Source organism: Musca autumnalis, unplaced genomic scaffold (genome assembly GCF_047663935.1).
Source record: "Musca autumnalis isolate F117 unplaced genomic scaffold, ASM4766393v1 scaffold_4, whole genome shotgun sequence".
In the NCBI taxonomy this organism is placed as follows: domain Eukaryota; kingdom Metazoa; phylum Arthropoda; class Insecta; order Diptera; family Muscidae; genus Musca; species Musca autumnalis.
This window is the reverse complement of record NW_027411977.1, coordinates 463364-487749: the sequence shown is the minus strand read 5'-3', so window position 1 is coordinate 487749 and position 24386 is coordinate 463364. Positions and strand designations below refer to the sequence as shown.

The window sequence follows — 24386 nt, the reverse complement described above, 5'->3', positions numbered from 1 at the left end:
GAATTGTTCTTTGTTCGCTAAGGTTCCCAGCAAAATATTCGATGCCAAAGATGCTATTCAAGCATGGCATCACTAACTCTTTGGCATGTCATATGCCACGAACAGGAAGATATCAAAATAAGAAGGATTAAATTCATAAAGTAAAATATAAAAATATTCAGCCCAATCACGAATGATGAATTGCGTCCGGAATTTCTCTCTTCTCTCCTTCCTCCAAAAAATTTCCCTTGCAAATTCAAGAAAATGTGCATACTATTTTCACCGGGGGCCACCCTGTACATTCCCTGAATTTTTCAGGAAAATCGGTTTAGAGTTTTGCAGATGTAACATATTTTAAAAAGTGGGTGTGGTGAAGTCTTTGGGTCCTAAAACAGTGGGTAAGGTCGGAGACACAACCACAATTGTCTCGCAAATTAACTCCCAAATAGATACATTCGTAATTATTGTAAATATAACATTCAACTGAATTTGTAGCCTATTTTTACCGGGGGCCATACCTGTACATTCCCTGGCAATTTCAGGAAAATCGGTTCAGTAGTTTTTGTAGAAATGATAAAAATTTATGGGCCGATTCCGTACAGCGAGGCGAGTCATGTCGCGTCGTCTATCGTCTCTGTGACAAAATTTAAAAAATGCACTACGTACAGCGATAGAAAATAATCGTCGATAACAAGTTATTTTTATTTTTTTTTTTTATTTTTATTCGTTAGTAAAAATGAACGGCGACAGCTAATTTGTTGTCGCCGGAAAATGAACATTACGGCGACAAAATTTGACGTCGTCGTGCGACTTTTGCCATACGTAATGGAAAAATTGCAACTGGCAACGCGACACGACTCGCCTCGCTGTACGGAATCGGCCCATTAAAATTGAAAAAAGTGGGCGTGGTCAAATTTTCTTTGCATAAAAACCCAAGTCGGGTTATGGCGCACATTTTACAGAAAAAAATTATCGAAATTGGTCCAGCCATTCTCAACTGATGCCATTACCAACGAACGACATTTGATTTTTATTTATAAAGATGTGACATTGTTGGTCCACTTTTGGCCACAGCCTCTATATAGAGTTACTATCTACTTTCCGCACTTTATAGGATTTGATAAACTTTTTCAAAAGAATTGCCTGTAATAATGTATTTCTGGTTCTCAGTGTAGGAAATCCCTATTAAATTGTTAACATTTCGGCGAGGTCTAACATTAGGTTTCCCGAAAAAAAATATGTTTCGTGGAATCTTCATATACGATAACTTAATCCTATCCATTTCAAATTTGTAGATTGCCTAAGTTACCAAGAAAAATAAAATCGCTAGTAGCATCAATAATAGCACTATGCAACACTGAAAATGCAAACAACTTCTAGTACGCATTTTTTGAAAGTACATATTTAGACTACAAAAATCCTAGTAGGGTTTTGTCCTGTCAGATCCAGTTCGGATTTTATGGCCTCATCTAAACCGGACTAAATCTACACTTTTTTGCATTTATCAGGCCTTTATCTCAGAAACGAATAGGAATTTGGCCTTGCTGTCTTTAGCAATATTGTAGCCCTAAGCTAGTAGAACTTATCTTTTGAAAAAACCACATAAGAAACACTCCATCTAGGGCATCAAAATCTATAAAATATAGAAAATTTTACATAATTGCTGAAATTCTGGTCAGTATCGGCTAAACTATTGGGAGTTGAAGCAAATAACCTTTTGCAAAAATCTTCCAAATAAAGTTCTTAACAATTCTTTAGAACATTCCGAAACTCTAAAATGCTTACTTCATGTTGTTTCAGCGGTATTTTGCATCATATCTTTCACAACACGTATTTCAAACAGAGTTCACACCAACAGTTTATTCTCGCATTTCGGATTTCACTACATTATTGACATTTTTATTAAATCGTCGTTGAAAAATGTACTGAAAACAACGGCATAGAGGCATTTTACAGCAATGACATGTTCTGAAGAGTTGTGTACCACATTCCAGGAAATATTTTTCCAAAAGAAAATATTCAGAAAAAATTAACGGTTTTGGAGATACGGTGCGAAATGTATAAAAATTGTGGAATTTTTGCATATATTTTGAAATTTTAGGCAATAAATGTAGTTTTTCGAGTTCATTATTTCTCCAAATATTTTATTTTTGTCCTTATCTACTAATTTGCTTCAGAGGTCGGAAGAAGATTCGCATTGGTTTCAGAGATATAGCCCCGAATTTCTTGAAAAACTCAATATTTAACCATGTTTAGATGGGGCCATAAAATCCGAGCTGGATCTGACACAACAAACCCCAACTAGGGTTTCTCGTCGTTTGGGTCTGTACTTTCTAAAAATCCTCAGTTCGAATTGTTTGCACAAGATCACCTTAAAAATGATGCACAGTGTAGTCTTATTACAATATATAAGCACAAAAAACATTTTATTGAACATATGTACATATAATAAAGGATAATAAAAATAATTTTAAAAATTCAAAAAATATAAATTCAGCAACTGAAAAAGGGAGTTAAACTCTTGGTCATAACTGCCAAAACCGCAAATTTCCGAAAAGTCTATACAGTTCGGAAATCTACAGGTGCCAGGCTGAAATTTGGCACTAGTGGCCATTTTTGCCATTTTTGGAAAGTAACTAAAACTTTAAGGAAATTCATACATATATTTTAAATATTTTCATTTTGACCAATATTATAACCAAAATATTTGTCAACCCTTGCAATTTAGAGATATTTTCATAACCAAAAAAATGAAGCTTAGACATTTTACTAAATGATTCAACTTAAGTTAAGGCTTTAATAATAGTCCTTGTTTCACAAATTCGCTTAGAATATAGGGTACGTGCTCCTGAGTCCGGCATGTACCAGTAGTCGGCATCTTTTTTATTCGAACACAAATAAATAACAATTACTACAACAAAATATAAAAATGATTTTAAATACGCTTCAATAATATTGTCATCTAAAACTTTGTGTAAAATTTCATTGCGCTTAGACCATTTATTATATTATAATTTAATTTTTGTTAGTGAGTGTTTTTCACCACAACCCAAAATGCATGTCTGTTAAGAAAAAATTAGTGGAGACATCAATATAATAATGCCTGTAATTATATTAATATGGGCATTTTTTTGAATTGAATTTTTGTTGTGATGGTAGATAATATTCAAAAGAACACATTAGAAAAATAAATTTTTAAAAAAAATTATTGTAATTCTGCCATTTCATCTGATGCCGACTTTAGGGACAACAAAATGTTAAGTTTGCAAAAACTCGGCATGGTGTAAAAAAAATTGCGCTCTGTCAATTATTTTTAGCTCGAAATTGTAAAAATATGTTAAATAAATACTTCAAAGTCCAATTATTAAAATAACTTCAATAAAAAATGAGCTTTTATGCGATTTTACGCGCGCGTTTGTGGCATGCCGACAATTAGGTTATAGTTACCGACTTTAGACATGATCTAATTTATTTAAGCAACATATTTAAATTTCAAAAAATTTAAAAAAAACTATTGAACTTTCAAATAATTAAGTTTATCAGGTATGTGATGAAAATAGATTTCGAGCTCAAAACGAGTCAAAAACGACTGTAGGTGTGATTGTGATGCATGTAAATTTTCCGACATCGAATTGTTTTCGATATCGGTTTCATATTCCATTTTGTTCTATGGAAAAATTAATCAAAAGACCGTTTTTCTCGTTTTGAAAACGGCCATATTTGTGTGGTCGATTGAAAGATGATGTAATAAATTTGGATAGATTTTTTATGTGAAAAAATTTGAATGTAAGAACGTGAGTAAAAAGATAAATTAACATTTATTTTCCTTATTTTTGGAATATTTTGTTAACAATATATTTGATAAAAAAGCACAGAACAAAAAATCTACTTTTAACATCTGTGTTTTCTCCAAATTGGTGAAGACACCCGCATAATATGTTGTTATGAGCTGTTTGTAGTTCTCATCATGTAATGCACAATAATTTCCTCACTAAGCTCTCATATAGGCCAATTTAAATAAGAACACATATTAATTTTATTTTCCATTAAAGTCGCTTTCAGCTGGAGATTCAGGATCACTAGTCCGTATTTAGTATGTGGGAATTTAATGCAATTGAAACAACGTGGAACTGAAACTCGATGCGGTTCCCATCACATCTAAATACAATTCACTCGTTTTTGACAAATCGTTTTCATACCAAATCGATTCGAAATTCATCACATACCTGTATGTTATAAACACCTAAAAAAGAAATTTAAACTGAATTCCAAATGTTAACAAAATCTTAAAATTATTTAATTTTTAAAAGCAATATGGATTAAAATAAGATTTATTTGTGTAGAAGTGCGTTTTTTGTGGTTTAAAGTTAAAGAAACGATCAATTTATAAAATTTCTTTACTAAAATACTATATGCCGACTACTGGAACATGCCATGTCGACAATTGGGAAATGGTGCCGACTACTAGCACAAAAGCACTATTTCACTAAATTCGCATTTTTCTCAACTTTTATAACAAATAATTCATTTTTTTATTTAATCGAAAAGTAAACATAATTTCGAAGCAAACAAGCTTTAATTCATAGCAATTGAAAAAATTTACTAGGAATTGTGAATGATTGAAGTTAGGCAAAAACATGCAAAAGAAACACTTTTGTTGGGTTTTTAAAATAAATAACATTAGTTTGCAAACTCAGTCACTCTCAATTTTTTGTACCGATCAACACTAGATAATTGCATATTTTCAATTATTTTTATTTTAAAATTCATATTTTTCAATTTTTGCCATCTTTTGGAATGGAATTTTCCACTCTTATCTGATGTTTTTCATAATAAGTAACATCTTCTGAATATCTTTGATGTGTAAAAGTGTAATTTAATGCCTGTTCCAGGAACCTGCAAGAAGCTACTATTTTTTACTGCGATAACAATTTTTTCCTTTATGGTATCGACAAAAAAAATAGTAGATTCTTGCAGTACTGGAGCAGACCATTATTTGATTAATTTTTGCTCTGTTCCAGAACCTGCAAAAAGCTACAATTTTTTATTACTACGATAAAAATTTTTCCTTTATGTTATCGAAAAAAATAGTAAAAATTAGTAGATTCTTGCAGTTCTGGAACAGACCATTTGTTTATTTTATAAAATTTAACATTCACTTTATTACGGTTGGCGTAGTCGTAGACGTTCAAGTGACGTAGACGTTGTCGTAGGCGTAGTCGTAAGTTACATTTTTTATGTGATGAAAAATGATATACAACGACAATTTTAGACTTTTATAGCATGTTATATCCTTAAAAAATCGAAAGAAATACATTCGTAATTCCCACAACGGATTTCTCGTTTTAAATATAACATTTATTATTATTATTATATATATTTTTTTTTTGATACGACAAATCGATATTAACTATGGCGTAATACGACAAGTGGGTATTACGGGTATTACGTATGGCGGTGAAATACGAGGAAAGAGTCGTGACCGATTTTGTAAACGACAGCATATAAATAGAAACAAATCAATTTCAAAGGATTTTTTGGCAATGATTATTAAAATATATTGGAAAATAACTATAATAAATACAAATTTTTCTACTTTGATTCATTTGCGTAAGATAAATTTCGTGTCTTTATCAGATGACAAACTTTCTATTGGAAATTTGTTAGAGTACTCATATAACGATTGATGCAATGTAAATTTCTTAGTTCTTGCTCAAAAGATGATTTCAAACGAATTGTTTTACAATTAAAAAATATATATTTTTTAAATTTTGTATGAGAAAGTCCATATTTATATTAGGCAACTTTCCTTGCGACAATTGTCAGGTTGATGGAGAGAGAGTTGAGGCATATGGTAACCCTTTGCCTCTCGACACCCTCTCTTACCGACAAACTGGCAATTGCCGCAAGGAAAATTGCCTAATGTAAATATGGACAAAATAATTGTCGTTGTCGTAAATGTTACGTGGTACCAAAAAATATCCCTACGCCAACGACCACAAAAACGTCTACGCCAAACACTTATTTTGATTGTAAAAACTATAGGGTTAGTTTTTCTTCTGAATTAAAAGTTTAAAAATGATCTACTAATAATTCTAATTATGTTTGTTACCAAACGAATTCTTTAAAAATTTAAATTTTTGCTTTTTTGTTCAAAAACATACATAATACCAATTAGACGTTACGACACGTCAGCTTGCAATTTTGGATACGACAACGCCAACCGTAATAAGGGTGATTATGTGTGCATTTGTACAAAAAAGCAAAAATTAAAAATTTTAAAGAATTCTTTTGGTAACAAAAATAAATAGAATTATTAGATCATTTTTAAACTATTAATTCAGAAGAACAACAAACCCTACAGTTTTTACAATCAAAATAAATGTTCGGCGTAGACGTTTTTGTGGTCGTTGGCGTAGTCGTTGTCGTAATTTTTTCTCATACAAAATTAAAAAATATATATTTTTTTAGTTGTAAAACAATTCGTTTGAAATCATCTCTTTAATAAAAACTAAGAAATTTGCATTGCATGGATCGTTATATGAGGACTCTAACAGATTTTCAATAGAAAGTTTGTCATCTGATAAAGACACGAAATTTATCTTACGCAAATGAATCAAAGTAGTAAAATTTGTATTTATTATAGTTATTTTCCAATATATTTTAACAATCATTGCCAAAAAATTCTTTTGAAATTAATTTGTTTTAATTTTTATATGCTGTCCATGGTACAAACACACAGGTAGCCGCATCGGCAATTGTTGGTAACATAAGGTGTCAAAATTTGACATCAATTCAATGCAGTTGACACATTATGTTACCATCAGCTGGCATGATAATGCTACCTGTATTATTGTACCATGATGCTGTCGTTTACAAAATCGGTCACGACTCTTTCCTCGTATTTCAACGCCATACGTAATGTAATACACGTAATACCCACTTGTCGTGTTACGCCATACGTAATACCGATTTGTCGTATCAAAAAAAAAAATAAATGTTGTATTTAAACCAAGAAATGCGTTCTGGAAATTACAAATGTATTTCTTTCGATTTTTTAAGGACATAAAATGCTATAAAAGACAAAAAATGTCGTTGTATATAATTTTTCATCATATAAAAATGTATCTTACGACTACGCCAACGTCTACGCCTACGTCACTTGAACGTCTACGACTACGCCAACCGTAATAAGGGTGAATACCAATTAGACGTTACGACAGTCAGTTTGCAATTTTGGATACGACAACGCCAACCATAATAAGGGTGATTAGGTCTGTTCGATAACTTCGCAAGTAAAAAGTACTTGTAAAGGCCGCTGCACATACGGCGCGTTGAGCGTTGCGTTATAACCATGGTACAATTACAAAGGTAGATGCATCGGCGAATTGCTACAACAAAGCAACTTTTTTTGTAATGTAAACTGTCAAAATTTTCGCCAAATGGTCTCTTGTTGTCTCTTTTTATCGCTTGTGTTTGGCTATAAAGTGTAGACGTGCTATCTCTTACCGAATCATATGGTTTTTTGTTTTGATTTTTCATGGCGAATTCCTAGTTTTTTGACGTTTTAGATTCGATCAGCTGGGCTGAGGCATCTACCTTTCTAATTGTACCATGGTTACAACAACCACATGAAAACTTCAAGAGCAAACTTGGCATCACTTACACATTTTTCATGTGGTTGTTGTTTTTAACGCGCAACACAACGGACCGTATGTATTTGGCCTATAAGTTCTTGCAACTTCTTCTCATTTCTCGTTTACTGAACAAGTTTGTTATCGAACAGCATTTTGTAAAAGCATGTACAACCTTTTGGGAGATCGAACAGGCCGATTTTCTCTTTGTTTTTACAACAACATTTAAATTCAATGATTATTTTTCTCACATTATTCATGATAGCAGGAATGTTCTCTCGAGAAAAATCTATTCCGCGAGAACTGCATTCCGCAAGAATATTCATGATTGGGCTGATTATAAATAAAAACATAACAAAAAGAAAGATAACATATTATTCTTATTGAAATTGTATTTAAAATTCATGAAATTGGTTCAAATGTTGAAGAAAGGAATTTAATTGTACTTGGCATTTATAGAATTGGCCCTAATGCTGGAGAAGAGATCGGATGTTTCACGCATTGTATTTATTTACAATTCTTGAAATTCCTTAAAATGTTGAAGATGGGATCTTTCACAACTAGGGTTCTTAAATCGAGTTCCATGCTAGAGTAATTTTATGAAATTGCAGTAGTGGGGAAATCGATTTAAGAACCCCTAGTTTCATGCACGAATACAAAGCAACTGACAATACGGAAGTCGGCCTTTTTTACAATTTTGGCCTTTGCAACAAACTGGTTGTCTAACTGTGTATATATTTAAATATTTTGGCCTGTTCCAGAATCTGCAAGAATTTACCAATTTTTACTACGAAAGCAATTTACCCTAATGGTATATTTAGTGAACTTCAAAGCTGCCTTGTTTGCTTTGCGCACAACACAACGTGCTCCATAACGCTGCTATTTAAAGTATGCAATGTGCTGGAACCCAATTCCTTTGTTTTAATACATATTTTTAGACAATCTGCCACTTTTACGGAAGTCAATACAAGAACCCCACTTAACCCATCCAGCAAATTTAGTTTTGTTTTGAGTGTTTTAAATTAATTAAAAGTTTTATAATTTACCAATAAAAAAAAGTATTTCATTGAAGCTAAGACTTCGGACCCGGTTTTTTACTTCGAAATTGGAACCTGTTAGTATTGTACTGCGGAGGTGGATACCTATACACTGGGTGTGGACGATATGACGATGGGGGCATTGGCATGAAGGGCATTGGTGACATTGGTATATAGGGCATAGTAGATTCTAAACCGCCATATATCGCCTGTGGATGGAAAGGTCTGGGTGCTGGCATCATAGGTAAGAATGGACGTTGTTGTGTTCCGGGTATTGCCAGAATTGGTTGAGCGACGTGCTGAAATACATATGCGAAAAATACATTAATTTCCGACACTAACAAATAAAATGTAAATTTCTTACATATGGACAGGTGTAATTAGCGAATCCTAATGGCAGGGACGAAGGAATTTTTCTATTACAAACATCTCGAGACTTGTCATGTTCCCTTTCGTCTTCCCCGCTAGATGGAATGGAACTTCTGTGTTTCGAACGATTTCGTCTAGGAGAATGTGTTCGTGAACGATGTCGACTTTTGTGTCTCCGAGAAGATCTATGTGGACCTCGACTAGAGGATCTTCTACTTCGACTTGTGGATCTTCTACTTCGACTTGTGGGTCTTCTACTTCGACTTGTGGATCTTCTACTTCGATTTATGGATCTTCTACTACGACTTGTGGATCTTCTACTTCGACTTGTGGATCTTCTACTTCGACTTATGGAGCGTCTACTGCGACTAGTGGAACGCCTACTACGACCTTTGGAACATCTACTTCGACTTCTGGAATGTCTACTTCTTGAGCTGCTGACGTCACGCCTAGATCTTCTGGAATAGCCAGGTGAATGTGAACGGGATCTTCGTTTATGTGGACTACCATATAAACGTCTTAAACGATCTCTTTCCCGGATGGGATCACTGAAATATGGCTTTTTACTTCTTTCGTGAATTTCGAAGCTTATTTCATTTCTTGCAGACGACTTTTGGCAATTATCTTTTTCAGACTTTTTTTCTCTTCTATAATTGTCCTTTCCAGTAGTAGCATATCCTTCGGAACATTTTTGAGAAAATTCAGGGGAATCCTCCTTCACAACAATATGACAGTCTTTGGAATGACTAGGGAGCTTATCTTAAAATGAATATATTTGTTAGGCCTATTTAATGAAAACAACTTACTTTCTGTTGTTTGCCTATGCCACTATCGGCAACTGTATTCACCTTCACATCTTCGCGGTCAAATAAAGGTTTGGCTCCCTCACCTGTTGGGAATAAACATTTCTTTAAACAACGTATATACATTTAAATATGTATAATTGGATTGGTTTATGTTGAACGAATGCTATTAGAAATATTAGCGTGTTCGAAACCGGTTTCGTTTACTCATTTTTTTTTAATTTTTATTAAATGATTTCTTCTAATTTTGTTATGCAAGTTATTGGGTATATTAATAAGATGCATATTTATAAAAGTATTGTGTTATCCTTCATTACTATTGACATGTTGATAGTTGGTGATTTCCTTGGGCAGTTGATTGGAGTTAACCTAAACAATATATTATTGTACAAACCTACCTTATAACGAATATATGTTTTACGTAATGTACATATATCATGGTTCTAAACAGTGCTACTGTGTTGGTTCCATATTTTTGTATACGTTCGAATTTAATGCTGTAATATTGATTATAATCAGTTTAAATGTGGGCAGTCGTAGATGAGGATGTTGATTGAAGGATTCTGGGTATGTTGATTGTAGATTTATTTGTTGATTGGTGGCCAGGTAGGCATATCGGTTTTCTCCTTTAATACTTAAGTGTATTTGCTGTGTGTGCTAAAACAAGTTATGAACATATGTATAAGGTGGCGATACAAAATTTATCAAAATAAATTGTATATTATACTAGTATTATATTATATAACTTAATTTACGATATTAACTAATATAGCGGCAATTTTATTAAAACTAATAACGTAGACACATTCTAGTGCATTTTACGCTGTTTTCTTACAGATGAGTAATATTTAATCAATCTTATAAAAGTGAGTGAGTTCGTAGTTTATTTATTCTTATATTTTAATTATTTATTTACTTTTTTTTTTTTTTTTTGTAGAATGTAGGTATCAACGACTTAAATCATGGACGACATTCGTGTATCTGTTCATAAAACGAAACAAATTAAAGGAATCTGGCGTATATGTATCCATTAGTCTGAGCGTCATTATTATATGTCATCCTTTACTATTGGATGAATTTGAAATCGCAAAATAAAATAATTTGTCAAAATCAAAAATATAATTTTCACGTTAGAAGCTAATGCCAAGAAGGAAGGTCCTCCTTAAAATTTAAAGATCACTTTCAACTTTGAGTTAACCGGAACGCTAAAAATCTATTAGGAAAATCAAAACTATAAGAAACGAATACTTATAATAGTAATTGGGGTTATATACTAACGCCACATAAACAATCGTATGCTTTTCATATTCGCTGTAACGGATGTTATTTCAAATATATTTATCTTGACCGTAGATTTCTTGTACACTGTAGTTTGTGTTCTCTTAACACCGTTCTATTTTGTGTACTTTAGACATAAAAAAGAACTTAATTTTCCACAGTTTCTTTTAACAAATTGTTTTTTTTTTTTTTTTTTGTATGTACCCGACATTTATGATGGAAATATATTAAATTGGACAAACGTCTAAAGAAAGCAATTTTTTACAATTATATTATAAATGTTGGCTCCAAAAAAAAATATAGGATGGTGGCCTTTGTACATACATATATATATATATATTGGATCTGAAAAATTAGATCCGTAAATGGTGGCACGGCAATAGGTGTATGTTTGTTCTTTAATTTGAATTTATTTCCATAAATGAGAACCTAGAGGTTTCAGGAACCACAACACAAATGTCACTGAGAATATCCCCAGAAACTCTTAGCAAATGTTTAATTATAAACACTTGCCCATATATTGGTTCCGAATACCCAAAGGCAGCGTTATGGAATACAACACTTAGCATTCGATGTACAACATTAGGGTGGTCTCAAATGAATGTTTAAAATTGTACATATATACATAGTCATTATTTTCAATATGTATTGTAATTAGTCAGTATCCCAATGCCTTCTGTGCATTAATTGATATATGTAATTACCTACAGTTAGTCAACTTAATTATTGCAGAACCAAAATTATTACAAAATTTTAACTAAAACATAATTTTATTGGTATAAATATTTTTGTTCACAGTTTTATTCTTACACATGTTTATTAATAATATAAAATAAAAAATAGCTAAGTTTCACCAAAAATTTTCTAAAAATTAACAAAAAGGAGAACAACTCATTATTTGTACTGTCAACTAAAGAATTGCAAAATTCACAACTTTTCAGTCTTTCAGGGCATTTTCGAAAAGTTGGTTCTAATATTTCGTATACCCACCTTGTGCATCGATAACAGATTGTAAACGTGTCTGAATTTAATAAATAAGTTTTGGAATGTCATATTCCAATGATATTTTTTGCCATTATTCTTTAATGCATTTTCTTTAGTCCCTCCTGTTAGGGGGGGGCGACCTATTCCCGACTTTTTTCTTCTGGTGTACCCATGAATTGTCGACGGGGTTAATATCTAGACTTTGGACTGGGGTGTCAATGTCTTTGGTGCAGTTGTATAACAACTAAGTCATACATAAATAAGATTTATGCTTAGGGTCGTTGTCTTTGTAGTACTTATATTGCAAATTGTTGGAATTTTCGGGGTCAACAGGCCAAAAATTCTTGACGCTGTTGTTTAAATCATTTTTTAATTATTGCCACCTTCTTTTTTTAAGGGTTTGACTGTTCTCTGTGTTCCTTCAAAAGGAGGTTGTACATATATGCTCAGTCTCATGATGTCTGAATGTAATCGGGTTCTTTTGTGTTCGTTACATCTACTTTGCATAGCTGGGTTAAAGAAATGCTGTTTTTCTCTTGGTCTTTAAGTGCATTTTTTTATGAAAATTTGTAATTTGTAATATATTATGCAATTTGTAGTGTTTGTATTCTTTTTTTATGAGTAGTATGAATTGTCGTGTCTTTGCGATTATTGTTATGTATTTATTAGATTTAAGTTCTAATATAAGATTTGACTGTAGTTTGCGTTAAGTTTATTTTTGTAACATATCGTCACCTGAAATGCCTAAAAACGTAACCCTCAAAGGGTTACGTAGAGGGTTACGTCTTTGGGCATTTCTGGTGACGATATACGGCCTTATTGGCTTGGTTACCAATCTTGAAATTAAATTAAATAAAAAAATAAAAAATAAAACATCTAAAAAAACCTCCTCTGTCATTGGTTTTCTCCAAAATCTGGATATTACTAAAAAGACAGTTAACGGTATGTATTAAATTATTGTTTTTCATGGCTGTAAGAGGTTTTCGCAATACATTTCTCAGCGTATTAGAGGTGATTTTAGCGATTTATCTGGCGGATTTACCATTATTATAATTGGAATAGACCAAATGTAGCATATTTTCCGAAATCAGTTTACCTGACTTTCACTTTTTTTAATTTACCGCCTATGTTGCACACACAACAACTAATGTATGATCAAAAATTACGGATCTACATGTCCACATACCATAAAAGTAATAAAAATCTTTAATTGCAGAAAATCGCGGGGAACATCCCACGATTTCATTGCATATTCACTCATTTTGCAAGTATTTAGTTGACACCACAAAAACCAGGCACCTATCCTTTTTGCCCGTTGAATTTGTTATTTCCGACCGATTTCTGTATTTATTGACTTGATGTTGTCAGACAGATAAATCAACAAACATGTACAACAAACCCAACATTATTGATAGAATCTCTTGTTGTAATTCCCAATTGAAAATCTAATTTTTTTTAAAATTCATAGCTTCCAATAATTTAGTTGACTAACTGTATATATTTTCACATTTATCTATTCTAGACAAAATTAGGACCAGGATGAATGTTTGGACTGGATTCGAATCTATCTGAAATTTGTATCACAGGTAGGGCTTGCAGTGCTGCTCACGCCAATATATATATCATGGGCAGGAAGTCCATACTTCCCGAGATATAGGCTCCGAAATTCCCTTGTTTTTGACGATAAGTTTAGTTTAAATCGAAATTTTTTCAAATATGGCCGGCCTTTCATTTAAATCGAATTTTTTTTTTTATAATCGATCCGAATCCAGTCCGTATATTCAACTTATGCCCAAAATTATTCTTGATTGACTATACAATTACCATTAATATCGTATCTCCATATTAACTCTATGAATGAGCTGCTTTTGTTATCCTAGGTGTGGGGTTCCGCTATATGTTGATAGGAGCATATATTTTGTGAGAAAAGTTGATTGTTGCTTTTAATGCTGAAAATGTTGATTGTTGATACGGTTGGTGTGTCTGGCGATGAGTTGTCGACTCTTGGATTGGTCTCGTTTCTTTAGACATAAACTCCATCGTCGTATAAACGACAATTCTAGTTGATTGCAGTTGGTGGCTTGGTTGAAGGCTGTTTTTGAAATGTTATATTGTAATTGCTTAGTAAGATTAATATATAATTTTTATAGGTATATTTCATATGTACATATATTGGAAAATTCAAACCCATTCGTTTTAATGTCGTATTACTATATGAATCAAAATTGGTGTTTATTTTTAACCATTCGAAAACCATACCCTCAGTCCATAAACTTAACTTCCATATTTTTTTGAAAAATGTAGTGTTATTGAGACTTATAAAGTGTTTGAACAGTTAAAATTAGCATATCCCATGTCGGTTCATTAGATAATTTAATGGGTTATGGTAAGCGCTACTTGATTTTGTGAATATTTAAAGATTGTTGATTAAGATTGATTAAGAGTGTTTAGCATTTACAAGTGTAAAGGCATACTACTTCAGCGCTCATTGTTGGGGCTATTCTCCCTGAAATATGAACCGGCATTAATTTGATAGATTTGTACATATGTGAAAGATGACATTAGGCCATGAGAGAAGTCTCCCCTTGTCCCTTCTCCGAAGTTCATATGTTCGTCCGTATCAGGAGAATAGAAACTTTTCTTCTTGTACTGACAAAGATTCGAGAATGAACTTAAGTCATACGAATTTAAGCCCAGTCAAGTAATAACATTTCCGTTTAGTTATACTTACTATATCGCACCAAAATCCAAAAGTAGCTTCCAGTGGGAATGTTGATTGTTGAGGCCCGCATTATTCAAAAAGGTCATTATTAAAGCTTACACTTTCTTTATCCAATAATACTTCTTTGTAATCGAGTTGGCAAATTTGCTTCAAATTACAAATCATTCTATTTCCTGCATGTCAATAAAATTACCATATTTTCTCTTTATTTGAATTCCATCGTTAAAATTGATAGATCGAACGATTCTATTAGGTCCTTTGTCAGTATCCTCTGTCGGTGTTGGTTGCTGGAGAACTTTGATTGTGTGCCTCAACGTTCCATCGTCTTCTGGCATGAATTTTACAATGACCTTCTCTGAGGACTTCTTTTTCTCCATTTTCTAGACGCTTTGGGGGAAATATATCGATGACAACAAAAGGATATTTCTCGTTAAAGTCATGTTATTCCAGTATCAGTATCTCTATAAGTATAAAGTATTAAATTAAAAACAATTGTAGTTTTCAATAGTACTCGTGTACGTACATAATTATTAATAAATTACCTTTGATTTATTTAAAATTAACAAATTAGCTTAAATTTACAATTTACTGCCTCTGCCTCTGCTGTTTCCAACAACAGAGTCAATTGCAGTCGATTGCCGCCGCCACCAATTTTTTAAGGGTTCAGCCGCCGCCGATTTAAATCGCGGTTAATATTTGGTTTACATTCGGCGTCATCGTTTCGCGATTTCGCGCGGAATCAAGCAAAACTTATGCCAAGTTTACACTTGCGCTCCAAAATCCACTGGATTTCACGAAATCCTGAAATACACCCCAGTGTTTATACTTAAAAGCTTTGTTCCTTTACTTTTTTAATGGTAAGAGTGGTAAAAGAGAAAAGTGTCAAAATTGTTCAAAATTGCTCTCTCATGAACATTTTTACCAGAAAAGTAAAGGAACGGAAAAATGGTAGAAAAAAACATAAAAAATCAATTTTCGTCTTTTATTTCACAGTTTTTAATTTAGTGTTGTCAGTGTTCGACTTTTTCTTCGGTTTTTCGTCCATTTTGTGAAATAATGGTCAAACAAAAGTCGAAAAATCAGTTCTGCCATTTTCTACCTGCAGAAATTTTGCTGGTAGCCTGTGGTAGAAGAGAAAGCCATTTTCGCTCTCTCTCCTCTCACTCTCTTAAAAATTGCTTCCAGTTTTGCCATTTTTCGGGGTTAAGGAACGCTTTGCAGGTTAAAAATGGTAACAAATGGTTAAAATGGTAACCTCAGGTAAGTAAAGGAACACAGCTATAGCTCTGTTCCTTTACGTGCAAGAATCTTCAAGTTTTACCACTTTTTACCCGAAAAACGTTCCTTTACTTCAGACACCATACAATTCATATGGGAGCAGTTTACAACTTTAGCTACTTTTGCCGGTTTTACCACTTTCAAAAGTAAAGGAACAGACCATATATTTTGTTGATTTCAAACCATGGTACAATAATACAGGTAGCATTATCATGCCAGCTGATGGTAACATAATTGGTCTGTTCCTTTACTTCTGAAAGTGGTAAAACCGGCAAAAGTAGTAAAAGTTGAAAACTGCTCCCATATGAATTGTATTGTGTCTGAAGTAAAGGAACGCTTTTCGAGTAAAAAGTTGTAAAACTTGAAGATTCTTGAACGTAAAGGAACAGGGCTAATGTGTCAATTGCATTGAATTGATGTCAAATTTTCACATCTTATGTTGCCAACAATTGCCGATGCGGCTACCTGTGTATTTGTACCATGTTGCAAACATATCACAATGATCAAGGTAGATGCATATGCGCAGCTGATCGAACATGAATTTTCAAAGCAAGTTGTTGTAATATGAATTAATCATAGGGTTTTTCTTTTCCCGGACTTTTTCATTCTCCGGGAAATCGGGAAATATTTTTCAATCCCGGGAATTCCCGCTCATATATACCATAATTTTAAATCACAGTATAAAGACAAGAAAAAGGTAGTATCTAGGGCGAAAATGTACTTAAGTAAATTATAGATTTTCAATAAGTTTTCTGTTTATGTCTGCAAGGATTATCTGACTGAAAATAAGTTATATCAAGGATCTGAATATGATCCATACAACGTTATTTTGCTTTTAATTTTGTTCCTTACTTATGATTTATATCCACTTGCTATTTTCATATGAGTATCTACGGCTTCAAATACTATTTTGTTTTGTTAACACATTATTTTTAAGCAAAACTGAAAAGCCTAATGTTTGAAACTCGTCGAAAATCTTCACCATTTTCCTTTACTTTTTGTTTTTTTTTTAATTGGCGGAGTTGAACCATGGATATACTACAACTCACTTCTATCAGATTTATAGAATTAACAAATTGAATCCTTTCTAATAATTTTTCGAGCTATTAAAAATGCAATCATTGCGGAACTACTGAGCTAATAGGCATTTAAATAAATTTTAAAACACCGGTCGCTCGACTATGACAATGTCGAGGAAAAATAACAAAGAAAAAAAACCCAAACTTCTTTGTGTTTTAAAATGTGTTATTTGGTTTGAACTAAAGAGCTCGGTGCATAAGGGTATGAAAGTCATTTCAGATAAAATAATAAAGAACAGCCCAGCCAAATTAGAACTATATTGCTATTTATTTCTTTATCAGAAAAAAACTTTAGCAAGAAAGCCAACCGCTCTCATACTGACTATAAAACTGTATGTTTCTCTACCACTTTCATTTTCTTGTCGGCATTAGCTATTTATTTCTACTCAAAATGTCAAAAGTGTATCCGCATATCGCACTTTAGTATGAATACAATACAACAATCTCAGCCTTATCTTGGTATGTGTCTGGGTTGGATCTACTCCGGTTTCGAAATGCCCTTGTAATGTTGAAAGGAATGTCTATATAAGGTCGGACAGTAAGCCCAGCTGACTATAATAATATCTTATGATGCCAAATATATCAAGTTTATTGTCAAAGTAGTCTAACTGGCCAACCTTGTGTATAAAGCATACGCTTTGACTTCAAACTTGTAATAACTTCAGATACTTCGAAACTGAACTCCTTGAAAATTCTTTTAATAGAAATGTACTACTTTAAGTTTTACGCCCACTATGGAATAAGATATAATACCTTATATCTGATAAATTTTTAAAGAATATAATAATTTTAATATAAAGACAAAAAATTAAATAAATATTGGCAATTGATGTCCATCTTACAGTCCATTTTTAGTATATAAAATTTTCCGGGAATTCCCGGGATTGGTAGCGGGATTGCGGGAGTGAAAAATCAGCGGGAAATGCGGGAATTCCCGTCCCGGGAAATCCCGAAGAAAAACTCTAATTAATCATCAAAAATGTACGACAATATAGAAATTTACAACTTTATTTGGAAAATTATCGTAAAATTATCTATATATCTTATTAATTGTGAATAGTACCAACAAATAAAAAAATAAATAATGATTTTATCGTTGAGACATCATAATAATAAATTTTGGTAGATAAAAGTTGTGCTCAGAACCTGCAAAATATTAGTACTTGCAGTAGTTTTCCTGTTTAGTGCTAAAAATGCGTTCCCGTACTCCGAAATCTAGCAAGGCTAGCATTTCTCTTTAAACAAAAATAGCGCCGAATAACACCCTCTTCTCCTGTTTTCTAGCATACAACTTTGGCCTAGTAAAAACTAACAGCAAGCATGTTCATATGTTAATTGGTATCTAATGCTTGGTTTACATTTACGAAATCCACTCGATTTCAACTGTCAATTCCATAGGTTAAACGTCAAATGAAATCCAGATGTGATTTCATTTGACGTTTGAGCTATGGAATTGACATTTGAAATCGAGTGGATTTCGTAAATGTAAACATAGCATAATATTATAGCTGATACGTTGATTTTGACATTTCTGCTGGAGTTTTTGCAATTTCCGTCACTTTTCCGTTCCCGTCTTTTTTAAGAAATTTGTATGGGGAAGCAATATTTGACAATTCGCCCTATTTTCTAATATTATTTCTTTATTTCTTTATTTCATAATAGTCTATAGAACAATGTTCCTTACAGACTAGGACTAAAAATAAAATGTACATATAATTTACTTGTTATATACATACATAAGAAAGGGAATTACAATAAAAATCTTTTTAAAGTTTCTTTGAAAGTGTTTTTTGATGCGCTAAATTCAATAAGGCAGGATCGATTAAGATTGTTATAGTTTATTAATGCCCTATTTATAGGGCTATTTAAGGTATAATTGGATCGATGACAATCAATATGAAACATGTTAAAGTTCCGAAGATGTCGTATTGGCACGTTGAAGGTAATTTTTTCCAAAAGACAAGAGCAATCAATACTATTATTACCATTAAAAAAGTACGGGAACACAATGAAAAATAGCATTGTAACAAAGTAATTTAATATTTTTATCACTTTGTTTACAAATTTTGATACTAACATTTTTTGTTGCAGCAATTCGCACATCTACCTTGTTTATTGTGATACGTGAAAAGTGTTGCAACTTTTGGTACTTTTTTAGGCAAAAGCAAGGTTGTATATCATGTGTACTGTGATTTCGATGTTGATTTCGCTGAAATCACGAAATGAGATAATTTCATTTTTGTATGCGAAATCATGATAAATTTTGCTTGATTCCGCACGAAATCACGAAACGCCTTCGAAATCACGAAACGACGCCGAATGTAAAACAAGCATTATCATTATTTCGCATACAAAAATGAAATCATCTCATTTCTTGATTTCAGCGAAATCAAAATCGAAATCACAGTACTCATGATATACAACCCTGTTTTTGCCTAAAAAAGTACCAAACGTTGCAACACTTTTCACGTATTACAATAAACAAGGTAGATGGTCAATTGCTGCAACAAAAATTTTTAGTATCAACATATTTACACAATGTGAAAAAATATTAAATTACTTTTGCTCTGTTCCAGAACCTGCAAGAAGATACTATTTCTTACTACGATAACATTTTTTCCTTTATGTTATCGAAAAAAATAGTAAAAATTAGTAGATTCTTGCAGTTTGGAACACACCATTTGTTACAATCATGGCACAATTACCAAGGTAGTGGTATCACACCAGCTGTTGGGATATGAAGTGTCAAATCCCTTTATAAAAAATATTTTTGTTGTAATTTCCCCAACAACATAAAGAAAATTTTGAAATAACATATTACAGATATGTCGATGCCACTACCTGGTTTATATTGCTCTGTTCCTTTATTATAGCTATATTACATTACGTGTATTTCATGTGTATGTTTTGCATTTTTTTACATCTACATGTTGTACACATAGTGTGATCCATATAAAAATTTTCATCTATCAAAATGATGTGTGAACCCATGTGTAACTTTTTCGTTTTAGAGCCCTTCCTATTTTTGTATGTACAATGAATAGAAAACAGCTGATTTGTTTGTTTTGATGAAAGCAGAAATTTGCAAAATTTGCTGAAAGAAATAATTTCTCAAAGAAACTTAAATAAATCGAGTTTGTAGATAATAGATTTTAAGAAAATGGACAAAGAAAATAAAAAGGTATTTATTTGAAGTATTTTTAATAAAATTAATAACATTTTTGTTTGGTTTTTCAAGTTGGAGTGGTCAAAAGAGGCAATATTGGAAATGATACAGTTATGGCAAACGTATGAGTGTCTCTACAACCCAAAAAACAAGTTTTATCACAATAAACACGCACGATATTCGGCATTCAGTGAAATTGCGGATAAATTAAAAGTTTTCAACGAATTAGTGGGACCATCCGATGTAAAGGTATGTACACATAGTCTCGCCAACAACAAACATCATCTGCAATATGTTCTGTCAGTTTCCAACCAATATACTGGTGTTGTTTAATAGTTACGACAGTTCAGGAGAATTGTATCGCGCGTATGAAAACCGGAGAGTATTTTTCAGAGAAGGTGCAGTGTTAACACTGAGAATATGCTTGGAAATTACATGCTAACATATGCGCCTTATGGGGAGGGCGATCGAACGAGAAAGTCGTTAGAACGTAATACTAAACCAAACTGTCGGATGTACAACCCACAAGAGTGATACATCTAACAACGGAGAGCCTTAATGGTGGCAAAAAAGGACATGGTAGTTTAAATACTCAGATTCCAGACTATTGATAGATTTGTTGTAGGATTTGTTTGAGCTCTTAAGTATTTGATGATGACTGCTGATTGAGATCATGCCATGTAGCAGGACACTTTTATGGCCAGTCGCCCTAATATGTATGTTGCTTTCAAATAACGACCAAGGGATGACCAAAAGGGGTCCTTTCATGTGAAAGTGGTGTACTTTCAGTTCACATTAACAGTATATGTTCCAATATATAAATGTGTATGTGTGTGCGTGATTGTTAGGAACATTTATTCCAATGCATTGTCATATGATTATAATTTTTATACCACATTTGACCATTCGACAATTCATGCCGCATAAACAGAAGGGGTGTCAACAGATTTTAAATTATCTGCAAAACCAGTCAAATTGTTTCTATGTGAGACTGTGATTGTTTTTCTTCAATCACAACATACATACGTACACATATCCCTCATTATACCCTCAGCCTTTAGGCTAAGGAGGGTATATACACTTTGATACGATGAAAATGTGCCTCATCGAAATAATGGTTTTAGACCCCAAGTATGTTTGGCCGAAATGTGTTTCAGACAATTTGGAGTCGATCTAGCAATGTCCGTGCGTCTGTCTGTCCTGCTGGCTGGAGCGCACGATAACTCTCGAACGGATGAACCGATTCGGTTCATATTTTTGCTTTCGCAACATTTTGCCCAAACTTAATTTAAGTTCGAAGATGCGCTACATCGGTCCACTCCTTCCGGTGCCTCCCACACAAAAGTTCAAAAATGTTCGGAAAAATTGTGCTCACGATAACTGTTGAAGTGAGTGAACGATTTGGTCCATACTTTACACATCTTAATACATCTACCAGATATAGATCAGGTTTAAATATGGACTAGGTTCGGATAGGTTCACTTTAAGACCTGCTCTCGAGACACTTTGATTTCTGTTGAAGCAACTTGATTCGCTACCTCAATTACGACGATAAATGTTTTTTCAGGGGCAAGTCCGTACTTCTTGAGGATACAGCCCGAAAGGTGTAAAAACCTCTATACGAGTATGTAGTCGCTGGAGAGCACGAAAACTTCTTCTTCCCCTTAGGATACCTCCCCCACAAAAGTTCAACATTCGTGTCGAAATGCAGTTTAGGGTCTCTTCGAAGATGCTTTGGAAATGAATGCCGATGCTGTTCATTGTGGTCCTGCTGTTTACAGTCATATTACGTTTTCCGTGGACAAGCCAGGAGGCAGGCATACTGGTCCAAAAGTTATAAGATGTGTGACCAATATATATCAAAAAGATGTGACTCTCAACTTCAGATCCACTTCCTATGTCGTCTATTCATTTAAGATCCGAAATACATCCGATCTGTCGGTAGATTAATATTTCAATTCACATAGGCTGAGGGTATATCTCTGTCGGCAAAGCCGACTGATTCTTTTTTAATTGTTTATTCAAAGAATGACACATCTTAACAAAAATAGTTTCGAGAAAAACCCTGTTGTGTCCAGTTTAAGTTATTGGACATGAAACGTATCTCTAGGCATAGACATAAAAAACACAGACAGGTATAGAATACACAGTAGAAAATCGACTCGTTAATACCATTTTCGTCGACGATACGTTGACGGTTTATTTAAGTCCAAATATTTAATTATTTAAAAGTCTTACTTATGCAAAATCTTTTTACAGAACAAAATGGTGTACTTAAGAGGACAATATACCCGCGAACTCTCTAAGAGTAAAGAACTTAAAAGTGGATCTGGTACGGACGAAACCTATGTATCGAACGCATATTGGTTCGAAGAATTGAGTTTCCTACAAGATTTTGTTAAAGTAAGAAAAGGAACATGTAATCTTGTGGTAAGTATACATCTCTTTTTAACGATTTTTTCATTGAAATAATGTGTATTATTTAATTTTCACAAACAGGAAGAAAACTCTTCGCCGTTAGATGACTCATTTGAATTGTCACAAATAATAGAATGTGACCCATCTAGTGTTCCAAATAAAAGACCTAAGTTAGAGAAGCAGATCAAAAAAGAAGATGCTGTCCTTGAAGCAGCAGTGAATGTTCTGCAAAGTTTAACAAACAACAATAATGCTTTTGTCAATGACAAAAACGAAGCTTTCTGCAACTTCATTAAAACAGAGATTGAAGTCATCACCAATGAAAGCATTAGAGATGAGTGTGTGGAAAAAATTACGCTTGTGCTCTTGGATGCAAAAAAAAAGCAACGATTATTGGACAATTCAGACGAATATCAATATTTGATTGAGTAAAAATGTATATGATAGAAATTTACTAAATTTACTATTTAAAGAGGCAAAGAACTGAGACTGCATACAAACCAAATTTTAAGTTCCTATTCATTTTATAATCAATGATTTAAAATCAACATGTATATGAATGAACATGTATATGAATGAACATGTATATGAATAAACACATTTTTTTTAGTTTTCTATTATTTAAAAATAAACATTGTTTACATAAATAAATTAGTCATTACATTAGTCCTGTTATGAATTCAATACTGTATTATTTTGTTTTGTATTTTTTTTTATAAAATAAACAAATTAGAAATTAAAAATTGAATTTTTTTACTGCATCATTTTGCCATGGAACTGAACCTTCATTATTAAAATAATCCGAAAATTTGTCTCTAATAGCCCGTTTCCACGGTACGTCGTTCGTTCTCTATTCGTTGTTCGACCCATAACTACGAATAAATTACTTATTTCCACACACAAAATTCTATGAACGAACGACGATTTTTCTACGTTGTTCGATTAGAAATACTCTCTGAACGACGAATAAATATGTCCCATCCCTAACAAATGAGAGAATTTATCGAAAAAATTAATTATGACATGTCTAAATTCAAAATTGAAAAATTTGTTGAAAACACAAGAATTTTTAGAAAAAATGAAAAAGATGAATAAAAATTAATGAACTAAACATTTTATATAGATGCAGGAGGAAGATGGTTGTGTTTCCTTCTTAATTCCACACACATTTCTTGTCTATTAGTTCAAAATCGCGTAAAGGATCAGAAACAAAAAGGAAACAAATAACTGAAAGTCTGTATACACAAACATTGTTTTGACATGTCTCTCTCTCTTTAATTATGAAAATAGAAACATATAAAAATATATTGAAAATACAAAATTATTCAGAATTTATGGAAAAAGTGAATGAAATCTGTGTAGTTAAATATTGAAGATACATTTGGAGGAAAGTCTATTGCTTTTCCTATTCATTTTATCTATATTTTATGTGTTTTCGGTTCAAATTTTCGTGAAAACAAGGAAACAAAAATGAAGGAAATTTTGTTTACGTTCCTGTTAATTACGAATGGTGTCGTGGAAACGGGTTAATTCGTGTACGTCGTTCGACAGGCGAACAACGTAATTGAAACGCTCGTGTGAACATGACATAACATTTCTTCCCTCCGCTCCTGAATGATTACCTTGGCACCTTTGAAGA

At 32.7% G+C, this 24386-nt stretch overlaps 2 protein-coding genes across 7 annotated transcripts; one reads left to right on the top strand and one right to left on the bottom strand.

Annotated features, from left to right (window-relative positions):
* Positions 1 to 3774: 3774 nt before the first annotated feature.
* Positions 3775 to 15474, bottom strand: LOC141404182 (female-specific protein transformer-like). 6 transcript variants are annotated; one of them, XM_073987534.1, is made up of 6 exons: positions 15349 to 15474; positions 15000 to 15267; positions 9826 to 9908; positions 9015 to 9773; positions 8660 to 8949; positions 3775 to 4222 (listed from the first exon to the last, which is right to left on the bottom strand). In XM_073987534.1, exons 2-5 carry the CDS (start codon positions 15181 to 15183, stop codon positions 8686 to 8688), a joined length of 1290 nt encoding a protein of 429 aa, XP_073843635.1. In that variant the 5' UTR covers positions 15184 to 15267; positions 15349 to 15474; the 3' UTR covers positions 3775 to 4222; positions 8660 to 8685. The 6 variants fall into 6 exon arrangements, with proteins under 6 accessions (XP_073843635.1, XP_073843637.1, XP_073843634.1 ...); XM_073987536.1 differs by having other exon boundaries at positions 15330 to 15435; XM_073987533.1 differs by lacking the exon at positions 3775 to 4222 and having other exon boundaries at positions 8615 to 8949.
* A 4730-nt stretch (positions 15475 to 20204) lies between these two features.
* LOC141400629 (uncharacterized) lies at positions 20205 to 23273 on the top strand. The gene is made up of 4 exons (XM_073979924.1): positions 20205 to 20344; positions 20402 to 20578; positions 22589 to 22759; positions 22829 to 23273. The coding sequence occupies exons 1-4, from the start codon at positions 20324 to 20326 to the stop codon at positions 23177 to 23179; spliced, it is 720 nt and encodes a 239-aa protein (XP_073836025.1). The 5' UTR covers positions 20205 to 20323; the 3' UTR covers positions 23180 to 23273.
* The last annotated feature ends 1113 nt before the right edge of the window (positions 23274 to 24386 follow it).

Excerpts from the sequence above, each read along its gene's own strand:
- LOC141400629 (XM_073979924.1), top strand. The coding sequence starts at position 20,324 with ATGGACAAAGAAAATAAAAAG. Across the intron at positions 20,345-20,401 it reads TGGACAAAGAAAATAAAAAG|TTGGAGTGGTCAAAAGAGGC; the intron begins GTATTTATTTGA and ends TGGTTTTTCAAG. Across the intron at positions 22,760-22,828 it reads AAGGAACATGTAATCTTGTG|GAAGAAAACTCTTCGCCGTT; the intron begins GTAAGTATACAT and ends TTTCACAAACAG.
- LOC141404182 (XM_073987534.1), bottom strand. The coding sequence starts at position 15,183 with ATGGAGAAAAAGAAGTCCTCAGAGAAGGTCATTGTAAAATTCATGCCA. Across the intron at positions 9,774-9,825 it reads GCATAGGCAAACAACAGAAA|CTCCCTAGTCATTCCAAAGA; the intron begins GTAAGTTGTTTT and ends TTTTAAGATAAG. Across the intron at positions 8,950-9,014 it reads CTAATTACACCTGTCCATAT|CACGTCGCTCAACCAATTCT; the intron begins GTAAGAAATTTA and ends TATGTATTTCAG.